This window comes from Astyanax mexicanus, chromosome 15, assembly GCF_023375975.1.
Source record: "Astyanax mexicanus isolate ESR-SI-001 chromosome 15, AstMex3_surface, whole genome shotgun sequence".
In the NCBI taxonomy this organism is placed as follows: domain Eukaryota; kingdom Metazoa; phylum Chordata; class Actinopteri; order Characiformes; family Acestrorhamphidae; genus Astyanax; species Astyanax mexicanus.
Window position 1 is genome coordinate 11,637,553 of NC_064422.1, and position 20,696 is coordinate 11,658,248.

Here is a 20,696-nt window from a genome sequence, read left to right on the forward strand (position 1 = left end):
CACTTTAAATAAACAATAAAAGAAAAGGAAAAGTGAATTATTGTACTCCTTCAGTGGAAAAAAAATAAACATTAAATTAAACTTTTGTGGTTTATGGTTTATGTTTAATTTATGCTGTACATAGAATTGTGTTCCTTAAAGTAATAATTAGATATGTTTCGATTATGAGATTTTTTTTAAATACATTTTTAGATTTTAAACATTTTGTATTTTTTATTATGTAATGTGTTTGATGGGCAAATGTTTTTTTTATTCAATCTAACATATTCGCTAATTTGGTTATTTTATGTTCTTGTACATTTTTATAACTGAAGTTTTAACTAAATGTTTTTACTCAATATTCTCCTATTTTTTTGTACAATATTTTGTGTCAGAAATGATCGTAATAAATGTTATTGTTATTTTAAGAAAAAAAATGTTGTCACTATTTAATCACTTTTAATGCTTTTGATAAAATAATAGCATGTTACTGCAGCTGCATGCTTCTAAGGAACACTGAACAGCATGGGAAAATATTTATTCTTTATTTTTCTAAGCATTCTAAGTGTAAGATTTAGTAAGTCTTAGATGTTTCATCTTATTTTAAGTAATTTGAAATTAAAATAAGCCTCTAAAGTCAGGTTTTTCTTATCTTTATGTCCAAATTTAAGCCAAAAAATCAGTGATTTTTGCTTGAATTAACACTTAATTCACTCTATTTGAGACTTTCTTAGTAAGAAAAATGAACTTACCCCATTTGCACATTGCTTAATGTTGCTTAATATAAGCACATATATCTTTTATCTTTTTATCTTTTATATATTTTTTTCAGTGTCCTTTACAAGCAGGTAAATATATAAAGACAATATATATTAAGGTAATATATATATATATATATATATATATATATATATATATATATATATATATATATATATATATATATATATATATTAAACAAGCACTCATAACACTCATTAATATATTCTTACTGTTTGTATTAGTGAATTTTTTTTTTTTTTTTGCAATGCTCATGTAGATGATTTTATGTGTTTATTTCAGTTCTTTCAGTGCTTTAAAACCATTAGATGAAGACACTAACTAGAACTACGATTCATAAAATCAGTATTGTGCCATTGTTTCCATTAGGGGGAGTCCTTTTCACATGTTTAATCAATCAGATCAGATGCTCTCATCGGATGCTCTTGGATGTGTTTAAAATAAAGATGTATAAAGTAGTAGATACTCAGACTTAAAAATAAAAGTCTAATCTAAAAGTGATAATAAATAATAATGAGTTTAAATGGGCGTTGGGAGTTTCATTAAATCTCAATGGAGTTGGGCAGTATTTATTGGGTATATTTGGGTTAACACTTAAATATTAAATTCTGTCAAATAACTCCAACACTGAACACAATTTAAAATTATACTTTAAGAATAAAAATCTCAGTTGTTTAACTCTAAACTACTACTTTCAACCCTCCAGTTTTTGCTCTGTAGTGTATTGTGGGATGTAATAGTGAAGTACTGAGAGTAAAAGTACAGTACTGTGTTATTAGTGTAGTTATAACAGTGGAAAGCAGGGGAAAGTTAGCAGTACTAAAGGCAGAATGGGAGCAGCAGGATCTTCTTATAAGATCAGTTTGATCTCTTGATTCACTTAATGATGAGCAGCTTCATGAAACCTGGTGTAATGTGGGTTTGGAACAATTCCAAACATTTTATAATCATAATGAATAATGATGCAGCACATAAAAAATATATCAGAATAAAAATATTAAACCCCAAAATCTAAAATATAGATTCACTTAAATGTTATCAGTTTAATTAAGAAATATACTGTGTCTGATGGTCTGGACCTAAACTAGAACTCTGTTTGTAAAAAAATAAAAAAATATATTCGTGTCAGGGTGAGGTGCAGGGAAGACGTGGAGGCGGACATAAATGCATGTAAGAAAGAATATTTAATAAATAAATAACAAATAAACAAAGAAAACAGGGAGATATAAACAAGGAACTAGGGAATAAACTTAATAACTGAAAATAGATAAACAAATAACCAAAAACCAAAACAAACGAGGGAAACTAGAGAACATAAACTAAACCAACTAGGGATAATAATAAGAAACAAACTAAACAGGGAAATATATACAAGAAAAAAAATCAAGAAATAAACAAGGAAATAAACTAAATATATATACAAGGCAAAAACAGAGAAAAACACAGAGCAAGGGACTAGGGAATGAGGAGAATAAACTAGAGTAACAAGGAGTGACAAAACAACAGAGGAAGGTGCAAAGACCGACGAGGGACAAGTGGCACAGGGGACCTATTTAAACAAACAGGAAACACACTAGAATTAGAAACACCTGGGGAAGAGGCGGAGCTACAAATGAGAAACACGTAGTGGAAAACTACTGACAAGAGACACAGAGCAGCACAGGTCACATGGGGATAACACACAGGCACGAGGAGGGCCAGGACATCAATATTCGTAAATATACAATAAATATATAATATTGAATATGGATGTAATTGGTGTTTCTTTGTGTTTCTTTGAGTTGCTTGACCTGTGAGCTGTTTATTTTTTCTCCAGTCCTGCCAATCACTGGTAGTTTTTTCTCTTCTTGTTCACATCCTTTCTCAGTAATCTCTGTGAATGGTGTGAAAAGGCCAGAGCATCAGGCATTTCTACAGCCGGCAGGATCTATTGCCAACTGTCAATCAAATAAAATATTTTTTCGTATTTCTTCCATTTAAACTCTTTCTACTAATGCAACCCTATGTAATATCCTAGCTTTCCATCCAGTTAGTGTTGCAATGATATAATCTGTAATGATAAAAATGAGGTCAACCATGTACAAACAATGAAAATGCTCTAAAATTGCTTGAAAAAAGTAATTTTACGTTGACTTCCCACCGTAGTTTAGAACACTTTTTATCCATTAATAAGGTAATCACTTTACCTCTGAATAAGTCTTTCATTTGATCATAAATCATGTCTTGTCTTTTGTATTTTAATTGAATAAAATACAAATTTCATTCACATTTTATCCCATTTTCCCCCAGTTTATTTAGAAGGCCAATTATCTATCCCACTCACTAGTACTCCCCCTATCACAAGTGATGCCCCTATCACAAGGAGGGTGACACAGCAACATCAGCTAATGTCTTGGGAGTGATGTGGGGAGAGAATGCCAACTGTGCTTTCTCGGACTCTGGCTGCTGATGGCAAGCAGCATGACCCGCGTTAGAACTGGAGAGTTCTGGGGGGTCAAATCTGAGAAATCTTTCTATACGGTAAATACACTGCCTGGATTTAAGTAAGTAAATGATGTGGGGTTGGTTGGTTAATGCTGCAGTTGGTCAGGTTTAGGTTCAGCAACAGTATGTGCTGAAAGAATGAGGTCAGCTGACTCTACCTGAATATACTGAATATAGACCAGCTTATTCCATCAATGGATTTATTTTTTCTTCCCTGATGATCACGGCCATATTCCAAGATAACAATATCAGCATTCATGGGGCTGGAATTGTGAAAGAGTTCAGGGTTCAGAGAGCACGAGATCATTTTATCATCATTTTCACACATGGATTGAGATTGAGAGAGTTCACCACAGAGTCCTTAACCTCATTGAGAATCTTTGGGATGTGCTGGATGGAGAAGAGCTGCTTTGTGCAGCGGTTGGTCAGACTCTACCATCATCAATGCCGCTGCAAGATCTTGGTGAAAAATGAATAAATTAATGCAACACTGAATTGAAATAGATTTTGTGACATTGCAGAAGTTTACTGAATCAATGCCACAGTGAATGCACCGTGCTGCAATCAAAGATAAAGACAGTTCAACAAAGTATTAGAGTGTGCAACCTTTTTTTTTTTTTGGTGGTGACTTTAAAGGTTCAGAATGTTATGCAGCTCATACACACACACACACACACACCTGAGCTTGGCTGAGCTCCTGTGGATAATTTGTTTAATATGTTGTCCAGCTCCTCTCGCCCTGCGGCTGGAGGAGAAAGTGTGTAATCGTGTTAGCTGGCTCTTCGCCTGGCAGAGTCGAGGATCAGAGGAGGAGAGAGGGAAGCGACAGATGGGGAGAGAAGATGAAGAGTGGATGGAGGAAGCTTATAATGCAAGGTGAAATGTTTCTTTAATCAGTATGCTGCAGCACGGCTCAGTCAGATCATGTGGAGTTTGATAGCGGTTGGATGAAAAAGACGTGAATTAGAGCAAAATCCAGAACTGCTGCTGCTCTTCTAATGAAGCCTGAGCTAATTACCAGGTTTGTTGGAGGCTGGCAATTACTAGTTATTATGGTTGCAAATTGCAAAGTTACAATTTATGGTACCACCTTAAAATAAGGATCCTTTATAAAGGGTTCATATATGGTTTATTAAGGAGAAACCTATTTATAAAATGCTTATAAACCCTTTATTAGGAAGTCTTATTTTGTAGTGGAAAAAATAAGAGACCTCTTAAAAATGATGAATTTCTTTAATTTTACAAAATTGGAAACCTCTATAATAAAATCAAGAGGAAGATGGATAATCACAAGCCATCAAGCAGTGTGTAAGACTGGTGGAGGGGGACATGATGCCAAGATGCATAAAATACTGTGATTAAATACCAGGATTATTCCACCAAATATTGATTTCTAAACTTTTAAAACTTTATGAATATGAACTTTTCTTTGCATTATTTGAGGTCTGACAGCTCTGCATCTTTTTTATTATTTCTCATTTTATGCAAATAAATGCTCTGATTTTTTTTTATTTTGACCATTATGTTAGACTACTAAAAGCTCCTGGTTTGTCCTTTTTATATCTCTTTATATCTTTCCATTAATTTCCATTAATTATCTGATACAACCAAGATGAGCAGAGTTAAATCCTACCAATGAAGTGTATAAGGACTTATGGATGGAGCACCATCATTTCAGGGAACACGGTTGGTTCCACTGCTCCAAAAAGTGGTGTGGAGGTGCTCCCTGCTTTGTCATATTATGTTGGATCTATGTATTTACTCAATTATTTCAGTATACTGTATGAGGTTAATGAAAAGTGTGTGTGTGTGTGTGTGTGTGTGAGAGTTTGTGTGTTTTGTGTGTTTGTCAGGGTTCACATACTCTCTGAGCGACTGCCTGCAGTGCACTGATCTTTTACGGGGTTGGTTCTCTGATCCACAGAAGCCTTTAGATCAAACATGGCTTTGCTCTGTGGGGGCTCTGTGTGTTTATCCCACCGCTCCAAATAATTCAGATACTGCTGCGGATTATTAGGACCATATTTCATACTTGCATTTGTTACATTTTGTTTAGTTTTTTAGTGTTGGGGTTGGGGGATAGGGGGTGAAACGATAGGATTTTGTCTCTTGCTCATGAATATTCATACGTGCAAACATATGGCCTCTGACTGGCTAACAAAGCTGCGACATCAGTGAGATGGACAACAGTTAGAAATATTTAAAAATAGACATTTTTACACTTATAACATTTAAATCGTTGCAATGTCATATGCTAAACAAGTATAATGCTCTGATAAGTGCAGTTCAGCCACTGACCTTAGAGTCTTAGAGTCTCTGTAAAACACCAAATCCACCGGAGATCCTATTTAAACCTATAGTTACTTACACACAGAGGTGGGTAGTCCAGGTCCAGAAATAAACATCCATCCCAGGGTGGATTTTTACTTTTAACTAGTGTAAAAACAGAGCTGTTCTAAACACCTAAACACCTACTTATCTCAATTGTACTTGGCTGGTGGTGTTTTTCCTCCATAGACTAATTCTAACCATTTGTTTCTTAGCTCTGAATTACTGGGTAAAGTATATGAACACTGATGTGTTATTCGCACAAATAACACAGGAATGAACTGCATGCTGTTCCTAGTGATGTTAATTATCTCCTATCTGACGAGACGGCATCGCTGCCCGGCTTCAGCTCTGCTTGTGGGCGGCCCCAAGCCGAGGTGGGGCGGGGCATGAATACTAATTCACGGGTTGATGTAGACACGGTGCTTTTCCTGATCGACTCGTTTTGTTTTTTCTGAATATTTTATTTTACTAGCTGCTGCAGACAATAGAGGATGAGGTTGAGGAAGAGTTTCCTAATGTGCAGCATCATAAACAACTCACAAAGACCTGCTGTATTTCACAAAGAACACGAAAAAATAGAGGATTTTAGTGAGGATATAGCCCTCTCACTGAGAGAGAGAGAGTTGCCCACAGTCCACACCTGAACATCCTTCACAAGAAGATCTACAAACGTGGATGAAAATGAAGTGGAATTCTTATGCGAGTGGGAAGTGAGGGGGTAGAGTTGTACGAGTTTCCCTCCAGGGACAATGAGAGAAAACACTTCACATTGAGTCAGATAGTGAAGCATCATTGGTCTCCTCAGCCATGTAGACATCATAACACACACACGCACACATACACACACACACTCCCATCTATCCATGCTGTTGTAGCTGAGTAGCTGTTCAGTGTTACATAATACACTCAATACACTTTTATATAACCACTTTTTTAATGTTCACTAAATATAAACATCTTTAACCACTTTATCCTACCAGTACAATAATGTACCATGTTTAACCCTTAGAACCCTACGGACGGATTTTACGTCCATAATCGTACCTTGTGTTCCCAGCTTAATTACTCAGGAATCCCTTCACACATAAACATAATCCATATATGGTTAGAAAGGGTGGAGCTTAACCTTACTCTTTCTAAAAATAGCGATCACATCCCAGTGCAGTAAAGCTAAATCTACAAGAAACCCATTGAGAAAAACACCTAAAAAAGTGAGAGATCTCCTTCCTCAACCAATATTATTTACCTTTCGTGCTTCAAACATATTTATATGATGTTTCAAACCAAATAATTTCAGTAAATAAAGACTCAAAAATGTCCTCAGAAAAAGTGTGAAACTACCTGCTTTACTCAAACTAAAGCTAGGTATGGTTACTAATTAGTTATTTTGCACTAAACATTTTTATTTATTTAGACTAAAAAAAGTTTACATTTTTGTATGTAGTTTTCTTTGTGTGTCCTGATCCTCAAAATACTGAAAGGCATAGGCTGCTCTGGTTTTTAGGCAGGTTTTTAGTATCTACATGTATCCTAGAGGTGTGATTATTGATTATCAAGAAAAATAAATCCGCCTGATGCTGTTTCTCCATGTATTTTTTCAAAGTAAAAATTAATAAGCCATGTAATGAACTCAAATCATCAATATTCTTATGCTTTCAACTCATAAACACTTTAGTCTAACCATTTTTGAAAAGATTAGATCTTAGGTGTGAATATATTCAAAGTCTATACATTCAAAAATAAGGAAAAAAAAAAAAAAAACAGGCGCTTGGTAAAATTTTGACCAAAACATAAAACATAATCAGTTCCAGGAAAATATAACAATTCTGCTTCCTTTTACATTTTAAATTATTGTATTTTTGAGCAGCCGTATGTCTTCTGGAGTAAAAGAGATCAGGGCATGTGTCTGTCTGATATAATTACTGTGTTATAAGACCTGAAAGAGGAACTGAAAACAAAAACAGAGAAAAAAAGGTTTAATGTTAAAAGCTGGAAATCTTTAGGGATCTTCTCGACATAAATCCACTTGCTGTAATGTGTCCTGAGGTCGGGGTTGCCTGAAGATTACTGTAAAGTGTTGTAGCGCTTAATTGTTTGAGCCTCTCTAATTATTTGGTGTCAGCGCTTTCCCACATAACTGCTCCCTGGTGCATTCTCGGTTCGGCTCTGGCTGAAGAAATTATCCACAGCTAGAGCGGCCGTTGATATTTTTAGCTTGGCACGGACACTCTTGGGGCAATTAGGCTCCGTTCACACTATAGAGTTCACACTGAAGTGTTTATAGAGTTGTCTAAGCAAGACATCTTATTTGGAAGTGGAGAAAAATACTATTTGTGGTTTAATGGCTCAACAAACCAGTAAACCCAACATTAGCCTTCTACTAGTGAAGGTCATGAAGAATTTATGATGATGGTGCATCAGATAATTGGATTATTATTGGGTTATTTATTTATATTTTCAGAAAATCACCTGTAAATCAATCCTTTCTTTTAGTAAACTTTACTTAATTTCTGCATACAATATTACCTAATTAAAATTACTTAATTTATACAATATTATTCAAATAATTTATGATACATAATATATTATAATTCCTGAAATGAAAAAAAAAATATTTTTTTGTTAAAAGACACATATTACACTGTCTCAACACATGGATGGCATGTAATACATTCTTTTTAGTATATTATCCATCATATAGTGATCCATGTGTTGAGACAGTGAGACTTGGTCTGTTTACAAAAAAAACATATTTGAGATTATGTATTTTAAATATTTGAATAAAAATAAGTTAAATAAAATTTCAGTAATATTGTATAAATTAAGTAATTGTAATTAGTTAATATTGTATGCAGAAATTAATTAAAGTTTACTAAAATAAATGAATTTTAAGTGCAGTGATTGTTCTGGTTCTCTGCATTGTTCCCGACTCATCATATTTATCTGTCTGCAGTCAGTGTCACTTACCCATTGTTAGGCAAATCAGGATGTATATATTAGACTTGTGTAATTAGTGTAGCTGAAGCTTTCACACCGTAAAACTAACCGCAAACTAAAACTACCACCACCATGTTTCACTTTTAGTATGACGTTCTTTGTCTGAAATAATTATATGCAATGGGATACACACCTTCGAAAATGTTCCACTTTTATAATCAGGATATCTCTGGTTTGAATGCCAGTCATGCAGCTTGCCATCAGCTGCCGGAGCCCTGAGAGAGCACAATTGGTCTTGCTCTCTCTGGGTGGGTACAGGAGATGGCACTCTTTCTTTCCCTTAATCAATCCTAGGGTGATGTGGATCAGCACAAGATGAGCTGCGTCTGTGAGCTGATGTATCAGAACCGAGTCGCTGTGCTTTCCTCTGAGCGTTAGCGCTGTGATGCTACTCGGCAATGCTACAGCATCAGCAGCAGATCAAAAAAAGGCGGAGTCTGACTTCACATGGTTCGGAGGAGGCGTGTGCTAGTCTTCACCCTCCTGGTGTTGTGGCATCATAGGGTTGGGTCAGTGTGTTGCTGTACAGTAATCTCTGTAGTCAGACTCCGCCTCTTTTTTTGAACTGCTGCTGATGCTGTAGCATTGCCGAGTAGCATCACAGCACTAACGCTCGGAGGAAAGCACAGCGACTCGGTTCTGATAGACGCAGCCTTGTGCTGATCCATTTCACCCTAGGAGTGATGAGGGGAAAGAAAGAGCGCCATCTACTGTACTGTACCCACCCAGAGAGAGCAAGGCCAATTGTGCTCTCTCAGGGCTCTGGCAGCTGAGGTCAAGCTGCATGACCTGGATTTGAACCAGCGATCTCCTGATCATGGTGGCAGCTCTTGTTGGAAAAGGTTTTCTATTGTTATTGTTGATATCATAGTAACAATAAAGCAGGGAGAGATAAAGAGATAAAAAGAAATAGACAGAAAAAGAGGAAGAGTAATGCATTCCAACCTCTCATCCCCCTCTCAGTGTTTCCACGGCAACCCCGACAGACTGACACGAAGAATCAGAGCAGCTGAATGCTTGACATTATGACTCTGTGGCTCGGCGTTTGCATTAATGTCACACAGGAGACGCTCGGCAGGACGGGTGTTGAGTCAATAAAACATACGCTGATGATCTCCAGAGATACGCAGCTCACAGGAGATAAAGCACCCCGTGTTCAGGCGATGCTCTGGCCTTTTAAACACGAGCAAAACCGCGCCGGCGTCACATCACTCCCCGCCTGACAGCTTTTCTTTCATCATCTGCAATTCCCAGTTTAGTATTCCATGTAGCTCCATTCAATCTGCAACGCTCTCCTCTCAGACCGCTCATGAAGTGCATAGCAAGCAGGTGGGGATATGCAGTGCTCTTTAAAAAAAAAATTAAGATGCTTTTACTTGAGAAATTCTCAATAAATAAAAACACTTTTAATGTGACTGTAAATAACTTTTACATTAAAAGAAGATTCTGCATATTTGTGAACAATTTTTCTCCAACTTAGCTGAGTCAATTCATCCATTCACTCACTCTCTAGGACTCTCTGTGAATCGAATCAAATCTTATCTAGGGCGTCAAGAAAGGAGATTAATTATTATTCCTTTTTAATGTTAATTTTTAAATACATTTTTATTAATTAATTAGAATAACATGCTAATTTGACAACCCCCATGTTTATAATAAAGAAAAAAAACATATTTTTAGATTTCTTTTTATGATTTTAATGTTATTATTTTAATTTAACAGTACTTTACCAGTTTTTTTGACAGGTAAATACTGTTACTGAGAAAAACGTTTGGAAAAAAAATATATATATACTATATATATATCATTTTGTATTGTGCGAACCACATATTTCTTGTTTTAACTGGGCACTCACACATATTGGGGGTCAGTCTGAAATAATTGTATAATTGTTCATGATCATTTCAGTGTGCATTAATAATACATAGGAAAATCAACATGAGTGTGCATGTATGTGTGTAATGTTTATGTGTCATGTGTAAAGTGCATATGTGTAGTATATGTATTTGTTTGTGTGTATGTACTGTGTAATGTGTATATGTGTAGTATGTAACGTGTCGTATATGTATTTGTTTGTGTGTAGTGTGTGTAATGGTAAGGATATGTATATGTATGTGTGTAGAGTGTAATGTATGTATGAGTAGTATGTAAAGTGTAATATATGCATTTGAGTGTGTGTTGTGTGTAATGTACGCATTGTGTATATGTGTGTAGTATATGTATTTGTGTGTATAGTGTGTAATGTTTAGTATATATATATATATATATATATATTTTTTTTGTGTGTAATCTGTCTATATGTGTAGTACATGTATTTCTGTATGTGTGTGTAGTATGTGTAATGTGTGTAGTATATGCATTTGTGTGTATAGTGTGTAATGTTTAGTATATATATATATATATATATATATATATATATATATATATATATATATATATATATATATATATATATATTTGTGTGTGTAATCTGTCTATATGTGTAGTACATGTATTTCTGTGTGTGTGTGTGTATGCAGTGTGTAGTATGTGTGAAATATGAGTCTCATGCCTCAGATAAGCTCATCTAGTGGTGCATCTCCCCTCCCCCACCGGATTCCAGTGCAAATCATCATCACTCTGGAGGAGGAGTAAAGATGGCGCTGTGTTTCAGCACCGGACAGCTCCTCACCCCCTACTGCCGCTAAACCCTCACCCTAAACCAAACCCCCACCCTACCAACCAGCCAGCCCCGCATCCTACATCCTACAGCCTGCGAGCCGCACACACTGCGCTGTGAGGAGTGTGTGTGTGTGTGTGTGTGTGGAGCTGGGAGGAGGAGTTGTGGATGGGCTTCGTTTGGTGCAGCGAGTGAAGGAAGAATCAGCCGGGGGAAAAGATCAGCCAGCAGGGATAAATGGAGGGATCCGGGCAGGAAAACGGCAACGGCTGGAGCTGCCAAAAGCTAACGTGACGGATTGATGGTGGGATTATCCGTCCACATCTGCTGCTTCTTCTTCTTCTTCTTCTTCTTCTGCCGTTTTGCGAATCCCTCTATAAACAGCATAAGCATGAGAGAATAGCGCGAAAGCTTCCTTCCTGAAGACCCTGATTCTCTTTAAATGCAAAGCCCACCTGGATCTTCAGGCTCGAGAGGATGCCCTCTACTCCAGCAGTCCTGCTCCTCCTGATCTTCATCATCATGTCTGCGTCGTATTTCAACCCTAGCTTTGCGCTGAGCTCGCATTTTGATTCAGGTGAGTCAGAATCTGTGGTCTATTTTTGATTTAGAGTATAAACATACCTTCTGATTCCAAATCAGATGCTGTATAAATCTCAGAGGGTCTATCAAAACCTCTATCCTAACCTTCATAGACCAGGTTAGAAGATACTCTGGTAACTGGTAAGATAGATAATCTGTATATTGCTTTGATTGCATTATGATGCTGGTCATATTATTTATATATTGCTCATGTTTGCTTGCTCTTCTACCAGTTAGGGTTAGCTAGTTATCTACTGTAGCTTGGTCAGGTAACCAATTCCTATGCTGATCAAAATTTAAGCTAGTCAGTCGTGTTTGATGTTAGATTTTTCTAGAGATTTTCAAGAGGGAAGTCAACTGGAAATGTGTAGAAAGCACGTAGATATGTCTAATTATCTTATCTATGGAAAAAAAAAGCTTATTATTTATTTTATGGACTAGGTTAGAAGATACCCTGGTATCTGGTAAGATAGACTGTATATTGCTTTGATTGCATTTGATGGTCATACGTTTTATATATTAGTCATGCTCTTCTTGGTTTGCTTGCTGGTCATATTTTTTATATATTGGTCATGTTTGCTTGCTCTTCTACCAGTTTGGTTTAGCTACTTATCTACTGCAGCTTGGTCAGGTAGCCCAGTCTGGTCTATGCTGGTCAAAATTTAAGCTAGTCAGTCATGTAAATAAATAGATGTTAGATTTTTCTAGAGGGAAGTCAACTAGAAATGTCTAGAAATCATGTAGATATGTCTAATTATCTTATCTATGACAAAAAAAAAACATTTTATTTATTGTGTATATTATGTATTAAGATAGTTTTGAGTGCTTTTATGTGCTAAAACCTAATAAACCCTTCTAAACCTGATTGGAAAGCTTTATAAGGTTATATAGACCAGGCTAGATACCCTGGTGTCTGGTAAGATAGATAGACTGTATATTGCTTTGATTGCATTTGATGCTGGTCATATTTTTATATGGTCATGCTTTTCTTGGTTTGTTTGCTCTTTCTACCAGTTTGGTTCAGAGGGAAGTTAACTAGAAATGTGTAGAAATCATGTAGATATGTCTAATTATCTTATCTATGGAAAAAAAGCGTATTATTTATTGTGTATGTTATGTATTTAGAGAGTTTCTGAGTGCTGAATTATGCTAAAAATTGCACCTATTTGAGACGACATGGTTTTGAGTACAGTCTGCAATTGATATTTTCCATTTTTTTACGCAAGCAAACTCATGTGTTTTGGTTTATAATGCGTGTATATTTTTAAAAATATTTGATGAGGTGTAACCATTCACATTTTTTTTAAATTAGCTAGTATTTGTATCAGAGAAGAGAGAGAGAGAGAGAGAGAGAGAGAGAGAGAGAGAGAGAGAGAGAGAGAGAGAGAGATGGATTGGAGAAATGGAGAAATAGAATGATCGTTACACAACATATCCAGTGCCTCAGCATCTCAGCATCTAAAAAAAAATGCTATATAGTGTAGGTACTACAATATATTCCACTGGAAAAACTGTAGATCTCACTCTTGGGTTCTTGATTCTCCAGAGACGATACACACACAGGTCTGGCTCGTGTCATTGGTTGTACAATGATGTCAGCAGCTTGGGACGAGTGTCCATCTCTAATTGGACAGGTGGATTTAGCCTCTCAGGTGGTGTGAGTATGAAGAATTCATTAAGCTAAAATGATTAGCAGATGATGAAGAGTCCAGATTTGGTGGTTTTTTAAATGGGAAAGTACCAGCAATTTCAAATCATACATGCTTATGTTTAGAAAGGAGGTTGTTCAAAGGTGCACCAATGGCCATCCTTTATGGTTTTAGATGGTGTGAGCACATATTTGATTATGAACCTGGTTGAAAAGCTTTATAAGGTTATATCAACCAAAATTTACCCTTAACTGGTAATCTAGGCCAATGTTCAACCAGCTCTTGACCAGCATTTAGTGTAAGTAGCATTTGATGAGTGTTTGTTTTTGTGTTCAAAATTGCACATCTTTTGGACTCAATTGTTTTCAAGTACAGTTTGGTGCCTATTTTCCCAAGCAAACACATGTGTTTTGTATTTTTAATGTGTATTTTTGATGAGGTATAACCAGTCATGTGTATTAATTAAGTAGTCAATGTTTCAGAGAGAAAGAGAAAGGAAGACTGTAGCTGTGATTTTTTGGTGTTTTTCCAGTGATGATACACAGGTCTGGTTTGTGTCATTGGTTGTAGGATGATGTCAGCAGCTTGGGATGAGTAATATTGTCTCTCAGGTGGTGTGAGTATGAATTATGAATTTAGGCAAGCGATTCCACAACCAGCAATTCCTAATCATAGATGGATAAAAACGAAAATTCGCCAAAATATGCAAATATTCTTCTAATTCAATTGATGCCTTGATTATTCTATTTGAATTGAATTGGAATAGCTTTAATTGCTTATATTCTTGCTTGTATTCTATTCTAATGACATGAGGCATGGGCTAGAGTTGAGGATGAGCCAAACATTGGTGTTTATGAGACAACCAGCAATTTCAAATCATACATGCTCATGCTTAAAAAGAGGTTCTTCAAAGGTTCTCTGGCAATTTTCTTGGTTAATTGGATTATGTAGCCAATGGGAGTCTACTGGGAAGACTGTAGCTCTGTTTTTTGGGTGATTCTCCAATGATGACACACAGATCTGCCTTGTTTCATTGGTTGTACAATGATGTCAGCAGCTTGGGACGAGTGTCCATCTCTAATTGGACAGGTTTTTAATTCAATATGATGCATAGTATGAGCCAAACATTGGTGGATTTGAGACTACACACAATTCCAAATCGAGCACTCTTAATAAGGAGGTTATTCAAAGGTTCTCTAGTGGAGAATGATGCCCATGATTTATTGATAATTTGCCTGGTCAATTGGTTCTACTCTATAATGGGAAAAGCTTACAATAAAAAAGTGCATGAAAACGCATCAAAGTCAAAGTGGTTTTTATTGTCATTTCAGCTATATACAGAGTACACAGTGAAACGAAACAACGTTCCTCCAAGGACCATGGTGCACATAAACACAGTGTAGACAGAACAATAGTGCAACAGTACAAAAGTGCAGACAGACAATACAACACCATACAGACAAAGAATAATAAATAACAAGACAGTGTGCAAATTTTGCAGTGTGCAAAAAGGACCAGGTGAGGTAGTAATTACTCTATTACACAGTGTGCAATAGAGTCCAGTGAGGTAGTAGGGTTTTTAGTGCTTTCCATTTTCTGGGGTAAGTGGGGTAAGAGTGTGTGTGCATGTACAGAAAAACCATCAGTTCAGTCTCTGCAGTTAAGGAGTCTGATGGCTTGGGGGTAGAAGCTGTTGCAGAATCTGGTCGTGCTGGACCGGATGCTGCGGTACCTTCTTCCCGAAGGCAGGAGGGAGAACAGTTTGTGTGAGGGATGGGTGGGGTCATTCACAATGCTGGTTGCTTTGCGGATGCTGCGGGTGGTGTAAATGTCCGTGATGGAGGGGAGAGAGACGCCGATGATCCTCTCAGCTGTCCTCACAATACGCTGGAGGGTCTTGCGGTCAGAGACGGTGCAGGTCCCAAACCAGGCAGTGATGCAGCTGTTCAGGATGCTCTCAATGGTCCCTCTATAGAAGAGTGTGAGGATGGGTGGAGGGAGACGGGCCTTTCTCAGCTTCCGGAGGAAGTAGAGACGCTGCTGGGCTTTCTTGGCTGTAGAGCTGGTGTTCAGGATCCAGGTGAGGTTATCTGCTAAGTGGACTCTTAGCTCTTAACAATCTCCACAGAGGACCCGTCGATGTTGAGTGGAGAGTGGGTGTGTTGTGCTCTCCTGAAGTCACCTTGTGTTCTCATGAAATATATACTAAAAAAAAAATATTGCACTTGCACACTCTTGAAACTTATAATACAAAACCGATTTTTTTCACATATTGCCAAGAATATTGTTCCAACAAAAATATCCTGAAATATTGTGATATCATTTTAAGGCCATATCGCCCACACCTAATTGGCACCTTTGTCACCTGACCTCACCAGGGGTCTTGAGGCTAAATACAATCAAATCCTCACAGCAATGCTTCACAATCAGACAGAGACAACACTCGAAACTGAGAAGGAATGAAAAGATGTCCCAATATTTTTTATCCACATCCTCGCTGCCCAATGAAAAGCAAGAATCTCCAATGTTGATTGCACAAAATTTCTGGATAAATGGACCAATAGAAATTCTCCAAGATGGCCTGAAATAAACAGTTTTTGCATTGACTCTATTGAAAGATAAGAAAGATAAGAATTTTTTCATTGGACAGCTACAAAATAGATTTGTCCTGATCAGGATGAGAGAGAGAGAGATAGAAAGAGAAAGAGAGATGAAGAAAGAGAGAGATATTATAATATAATGTAGCCAGTGTCTGGATATTTTAAGAAAACAGTAGTGTACAATTCCTGTATACAGTATTTATATTACTATACTACTGGGAATACTGTAGCTCTGATTCCTGTGTGATTCTCCAGTGATTCACAGATCTGTGTATGGCGTGTGTGTTGGAGGGTGTGTGTGTGTGTGTGTGTGTGTGTGTGTGTGTGTGTTGGATGAGGTCAGCTACTTGGGACAAATGTCTCTCTCTAATTGGACGGGTTCCTGTATCCTCTGGGGTGGTGTGAGTACTGAGAATTAATTACACTAAAATGACGAGCAGATGATGAAGAGTCCAGCCTCGGTGGCGGTGAGACTGTGAGAGTATCAATCATTTTAAATCATGAATGATTAAAACAAGGACATTTAAATGTTGAGGAGTAAGAGGAGGTAGATGCTCTTTTTTTTTTTTTAAATGTAGCAGTTAAAAGCACAGTTTACCCTTACCCATATGGAAGCATTTTACGTCTAAAATCTCACCTTGTGTTCTCAGCTTAATTACTCAGGAATCCCTTCACACATAACCATAATCCATATATGGTTAGAAAGGGCGGAGCTTACTCTTTCTAAAAATAGTGATCACATCCCAGTGCGGTAAAGCTAAATCTACAAGAAACCCATTGAGAAAAACACCTAAAAAAGAGAGATCTCCTTCCCCAACCAATCTTATTTACATTCGGTGCTTCAAACATATTTATATGATGTTTCTAAAACCAAATAATATCAGTAAATAAAGACTCAAACGTGTCCACAGAAAGTGTGAAACTACCTGCTTTACTCAAACTAAAGCTAGGTATAGTGTGCGCACTACTTTATATATTTTAAGTATTTATTTTCCACTAAACATTTTTATTAATTTAGACTAAAAAGTTTACCTTTTTGTATATAGTTTTCTTTGTGTGGGGCTAAGCTGCTGTTTTATCGGCTGGTTCATGGTCTATTCTTGTCAGTAAAGGATTGAACATTACAGAAAGATTACAGCATTTTACTCCATAATAAGAATAGTTGTTAATACATTAATTACAGAGTATTACAGCTTTTGTAAAGTAGGTTTTGTCCTAAATAAATACACAATAACACTATAACTAGTTTTTACAATAATGTAATTTTTGTTGTTTTGTAGTTTTGGGGTTTTAGTTGTAAGTTAATAATAAACAAAAAAAAAGGAAATACATGATGTCCATTGTAATGGACGCATTGTCTGAATGTGTGCCTGTATCACAGATACATGATTCATATTGCTGCCAATATGTGATTTTTCCATCCCAGCCTAATTCAGGGCTCAGCTGTGTGTTTGATGCATCCATAAGTGGTTCCTATGGCAACCGCAGGAGCTTGCAGGCCTCCATCCAGAACCGACCAATAGGGAAGCAAGAAATGGGAGCCGGTCCATGCTCCTCCATCCCAGCAGCCCATTACTGAGCGTGCTCACGCCGGCCTCTGCTGCTCCACAGCCAATTGATGTGCGAGTCTCAGAGCTGGACAGGAAGGACTGAAGGTGATGGAGGATAGTAAGTGATTGTTGTCTGTTGTGAAGACGACGTGCTGAGGTACGATAGTGGAGGAGAGCAGAAGGTCTTTTGCCCTTCCGCTTCCTGCACAGCAAATTCTAAAGTTCAGAAATCTGAAGTTAGAGGAAAATGAGTAAATGTGATAAAATTAGAACATCAAAGAAAAGTTATGTTTTTTTCATTAATTCAGATGAAAATATAAAACTTATACTGTATATTACACAGAGTGATCTATTTGAAGTGTTTATTTATTATTATGGCTTACAGCCAATGAAAACCCAAAAATCAGTGTCTCAGAAAATTAGAATATTATATAATCCTACTGGAAATTAAAATCCGCATCTCCATAAAAGTTGTCAGCAGACTATTAGCTCTCCAGCCCAGAGGGTTGTTGAACCCAATTGTAGAAGAGTTGATCTCAATACAGGTAAACCCAAGACAAAAAGGAAAAAATAAATAAATAAATTAACACACCGCCCCTCGTGTGGGATCTAACCCGTGTTGTCAGGGTCGCGGTCCAATACACTACCACTACAAAAGCGCCCTTATAAGGAGATAGGGAGCCTGAGAACGGGTGGAAAAACGGGTGAAAACTAAAGTCATGCTGAGCACTTCAGAGAGAGAGAGAGAGACAGGGGGGGGGTAAGTAAACAAAAGCTCACCAGAGAAGCTTTTTATTTATTCATTTATTTTCATTAACATTCATTATAGTTCAAACAACCTCACAGGGCCTGATATTACATGCTTGCGGACCCGCCTACAGTATTGTCGACTCCTGATCTACATGATTCTGAGGTAAATTGGCTTATGCAGACCTTTGCTTTAAATTCTCATAAACAAAAAAAGAAGCTTATTTGGAGAGGTTTGTAAATGGTCATGTAGAGATAAAATATGGCTTTAATATATAATTAATGAAATGATGTAGTGCAGTGCTTCGCTTGACCATTAGAGGAGCCCAACAGGCTTAACAGTTCAGGAACAAATATTAAATCAATCAGGTACAAATCACACAAGCAGGTGGATTACCCTGATTTGTTTAGTGTTTATTAATGCTTGACCGGACCACTGAGCACTGCTCTTCTCTAAGGGACGGCGCAGCGGGATGCTTTAATCGTCCTGTAGGTCTAATAGGACCTGTGGGATTTTGCCCTTAGTTTGAAGAACAATGGCTGAGAAGATCAGCTGAGATACAGTGCATCTTTTCCTGAGCAAGTTAGATAATTAAACACTGCTGTGACTGAAAGATACACTGTTTAGAAGATGAGTCAGATGAGTCGGAGATGTTCGTTGGGTGCTGTTGATTTTTTATAGTCTCCAAAATGAATCTCCTAATTTTTAGATTGAGCTTTTCTATCCAGGAAGAGTAAAAAGGTAAGAAATGGTAAGACAGTCAAATGTGGAAGTTTCTGAGATCTGTAGTAATACTGTTTATTACACAGCTGTCCATACTATTCAATATTACTGTATACACATACTTAAACTAAAGATGCACCAATCGATCAGCTGATGATGAGAATGAGCCAATTATTAATCTTGATAATCAATGATAATGCACCAGTTGAATTTCTATTTATGTACTGTACAGTGGTTCAATTTACGCAACATAGGCACACTCTACCAAAAAAAAATAAACATCTCACCTAGTAAAATTATCTCACTTTAAGTCTTGCTAAGCATTGTGTAAGTGTAATAATATTTTGCTTATTTTAGGAATGATGATCTTAATCAAGCTCAGTAATTTCACCTTATTTTAAGTAAAAAATCACCTGTCAAGTTATTCTAATCCAAATTTAGGATATACAAAATGTGATTTTTGCTTGATTTAAGTCTTACTTAACTAATTTTGAGGCGTGATTTTAGAGTAATATAAAGTCAAATTTAGGAGAAGCATTGATGCTAAGGGCACCCAAATGGTCAATGGCCACAATTTCTCCCAAATACCCCCAAAAATATTGTCATTTAGAGCATTTATTTGCAGAAAATGAGAAATGGCTGAAATAACAAACTAAAAAGATGCAGATCTTCCAGACCTCAAATAATGCAAAGTTCAGAAATCAATATTTGGTGGAATAATCCTGGTTGTTTTTTAATCACAGTTTTCATGGATCTTGCCATCATGTTCTCCTCTACCAGTCTTACACACTGCTTTTGGATAACTTTATGATGCTTTACTCCTGGTGCAAAAATTCAAGCAGTTCAGCTTGTTGGTTTGCTGGCTTGTGATCATCCATCTTCCTCTTGATTATATTCCAGAGGTTTTTAATTTGGTAAAATTAAAGAAACTTATTTTTAAGTGATCTCTTATGTGTTTTATTGATTTTCTAAGTGAAAAATAAGTGAATAAACCCTCTACAGGATTTACCACAAATAGTAGTTGAAAATATATGAACTTAAGCACAGCCGGTTAAACCAGACGAGGATCTGCTGTGTAATAATTGAATGTTTCTGAGACTGATGGTCTGCAGTGTTCAGTAATCTGCTGTGTGAAGTTATTGTTCTGAGAGATGAGATTCACGCTGTGAAGCTTCTCTGCTTTTAAGAGAGGGTGTTACTCTACAAGCTGCTGGCCTACGTGCCCACATAAGAGCTTTGTGTGTGTGTGTGTGTGTGTGTAAGAGCGTAAGATAGTGTAAGAGAGTGTGTAGGAGTGTGCAATAGATGGTCAATTGATTTTGATGGCAGGAATAGAGCAGCTGGAGAAAAGCAGGCCATCACTAACTCTCTCCTCTTTTTATTTTCTCTCTCTTTCTTTTTCTTTCTCTCTCTCTCTCTTGTACGCCTCTCTCTCATAATTCACCATGAATCTTTCAGCAGCTACCTCTCTCTCTCTCTCTCTCTTTCTCTCACTAATCAAATATTTACTGCATATTTATCTAGAGAACTTCTGTTGTTTTTGCTGTGGAGATTCTAACAGAACAGACGGCAGCGGCTGGAATCCCGAGAGTCTGCAAATATATACAGTACCAG

General features: G+C 36.8%; 1 protein-coding gene across 1 annotated transcript in view; it reads left to right on the forward strand.

Annotated features, from left to right (window-relative positions):
- Window positions 1–11,194: 11,194 nt before the first annotated feature.
- Window positions 11,195–20,696, forward strand: part of aatkb (apoptosis-associated tyrosine kinase b) — a 72,125-nt gene continuing 62,623 nt past the window's right edge. Inside the window, exon 1 of the mRNA XM_007248747.4 lies at window positions 11,195–11,807. Coding sequence (XP_007248809.3) covers window positions 11,708–11,807 — 100 coding nt within the window. The 5' untranslated portion in view covers window positions 11,195–11,707. The remainder of the gene's footprint in view (window positions 11,808–20,696) is intronic.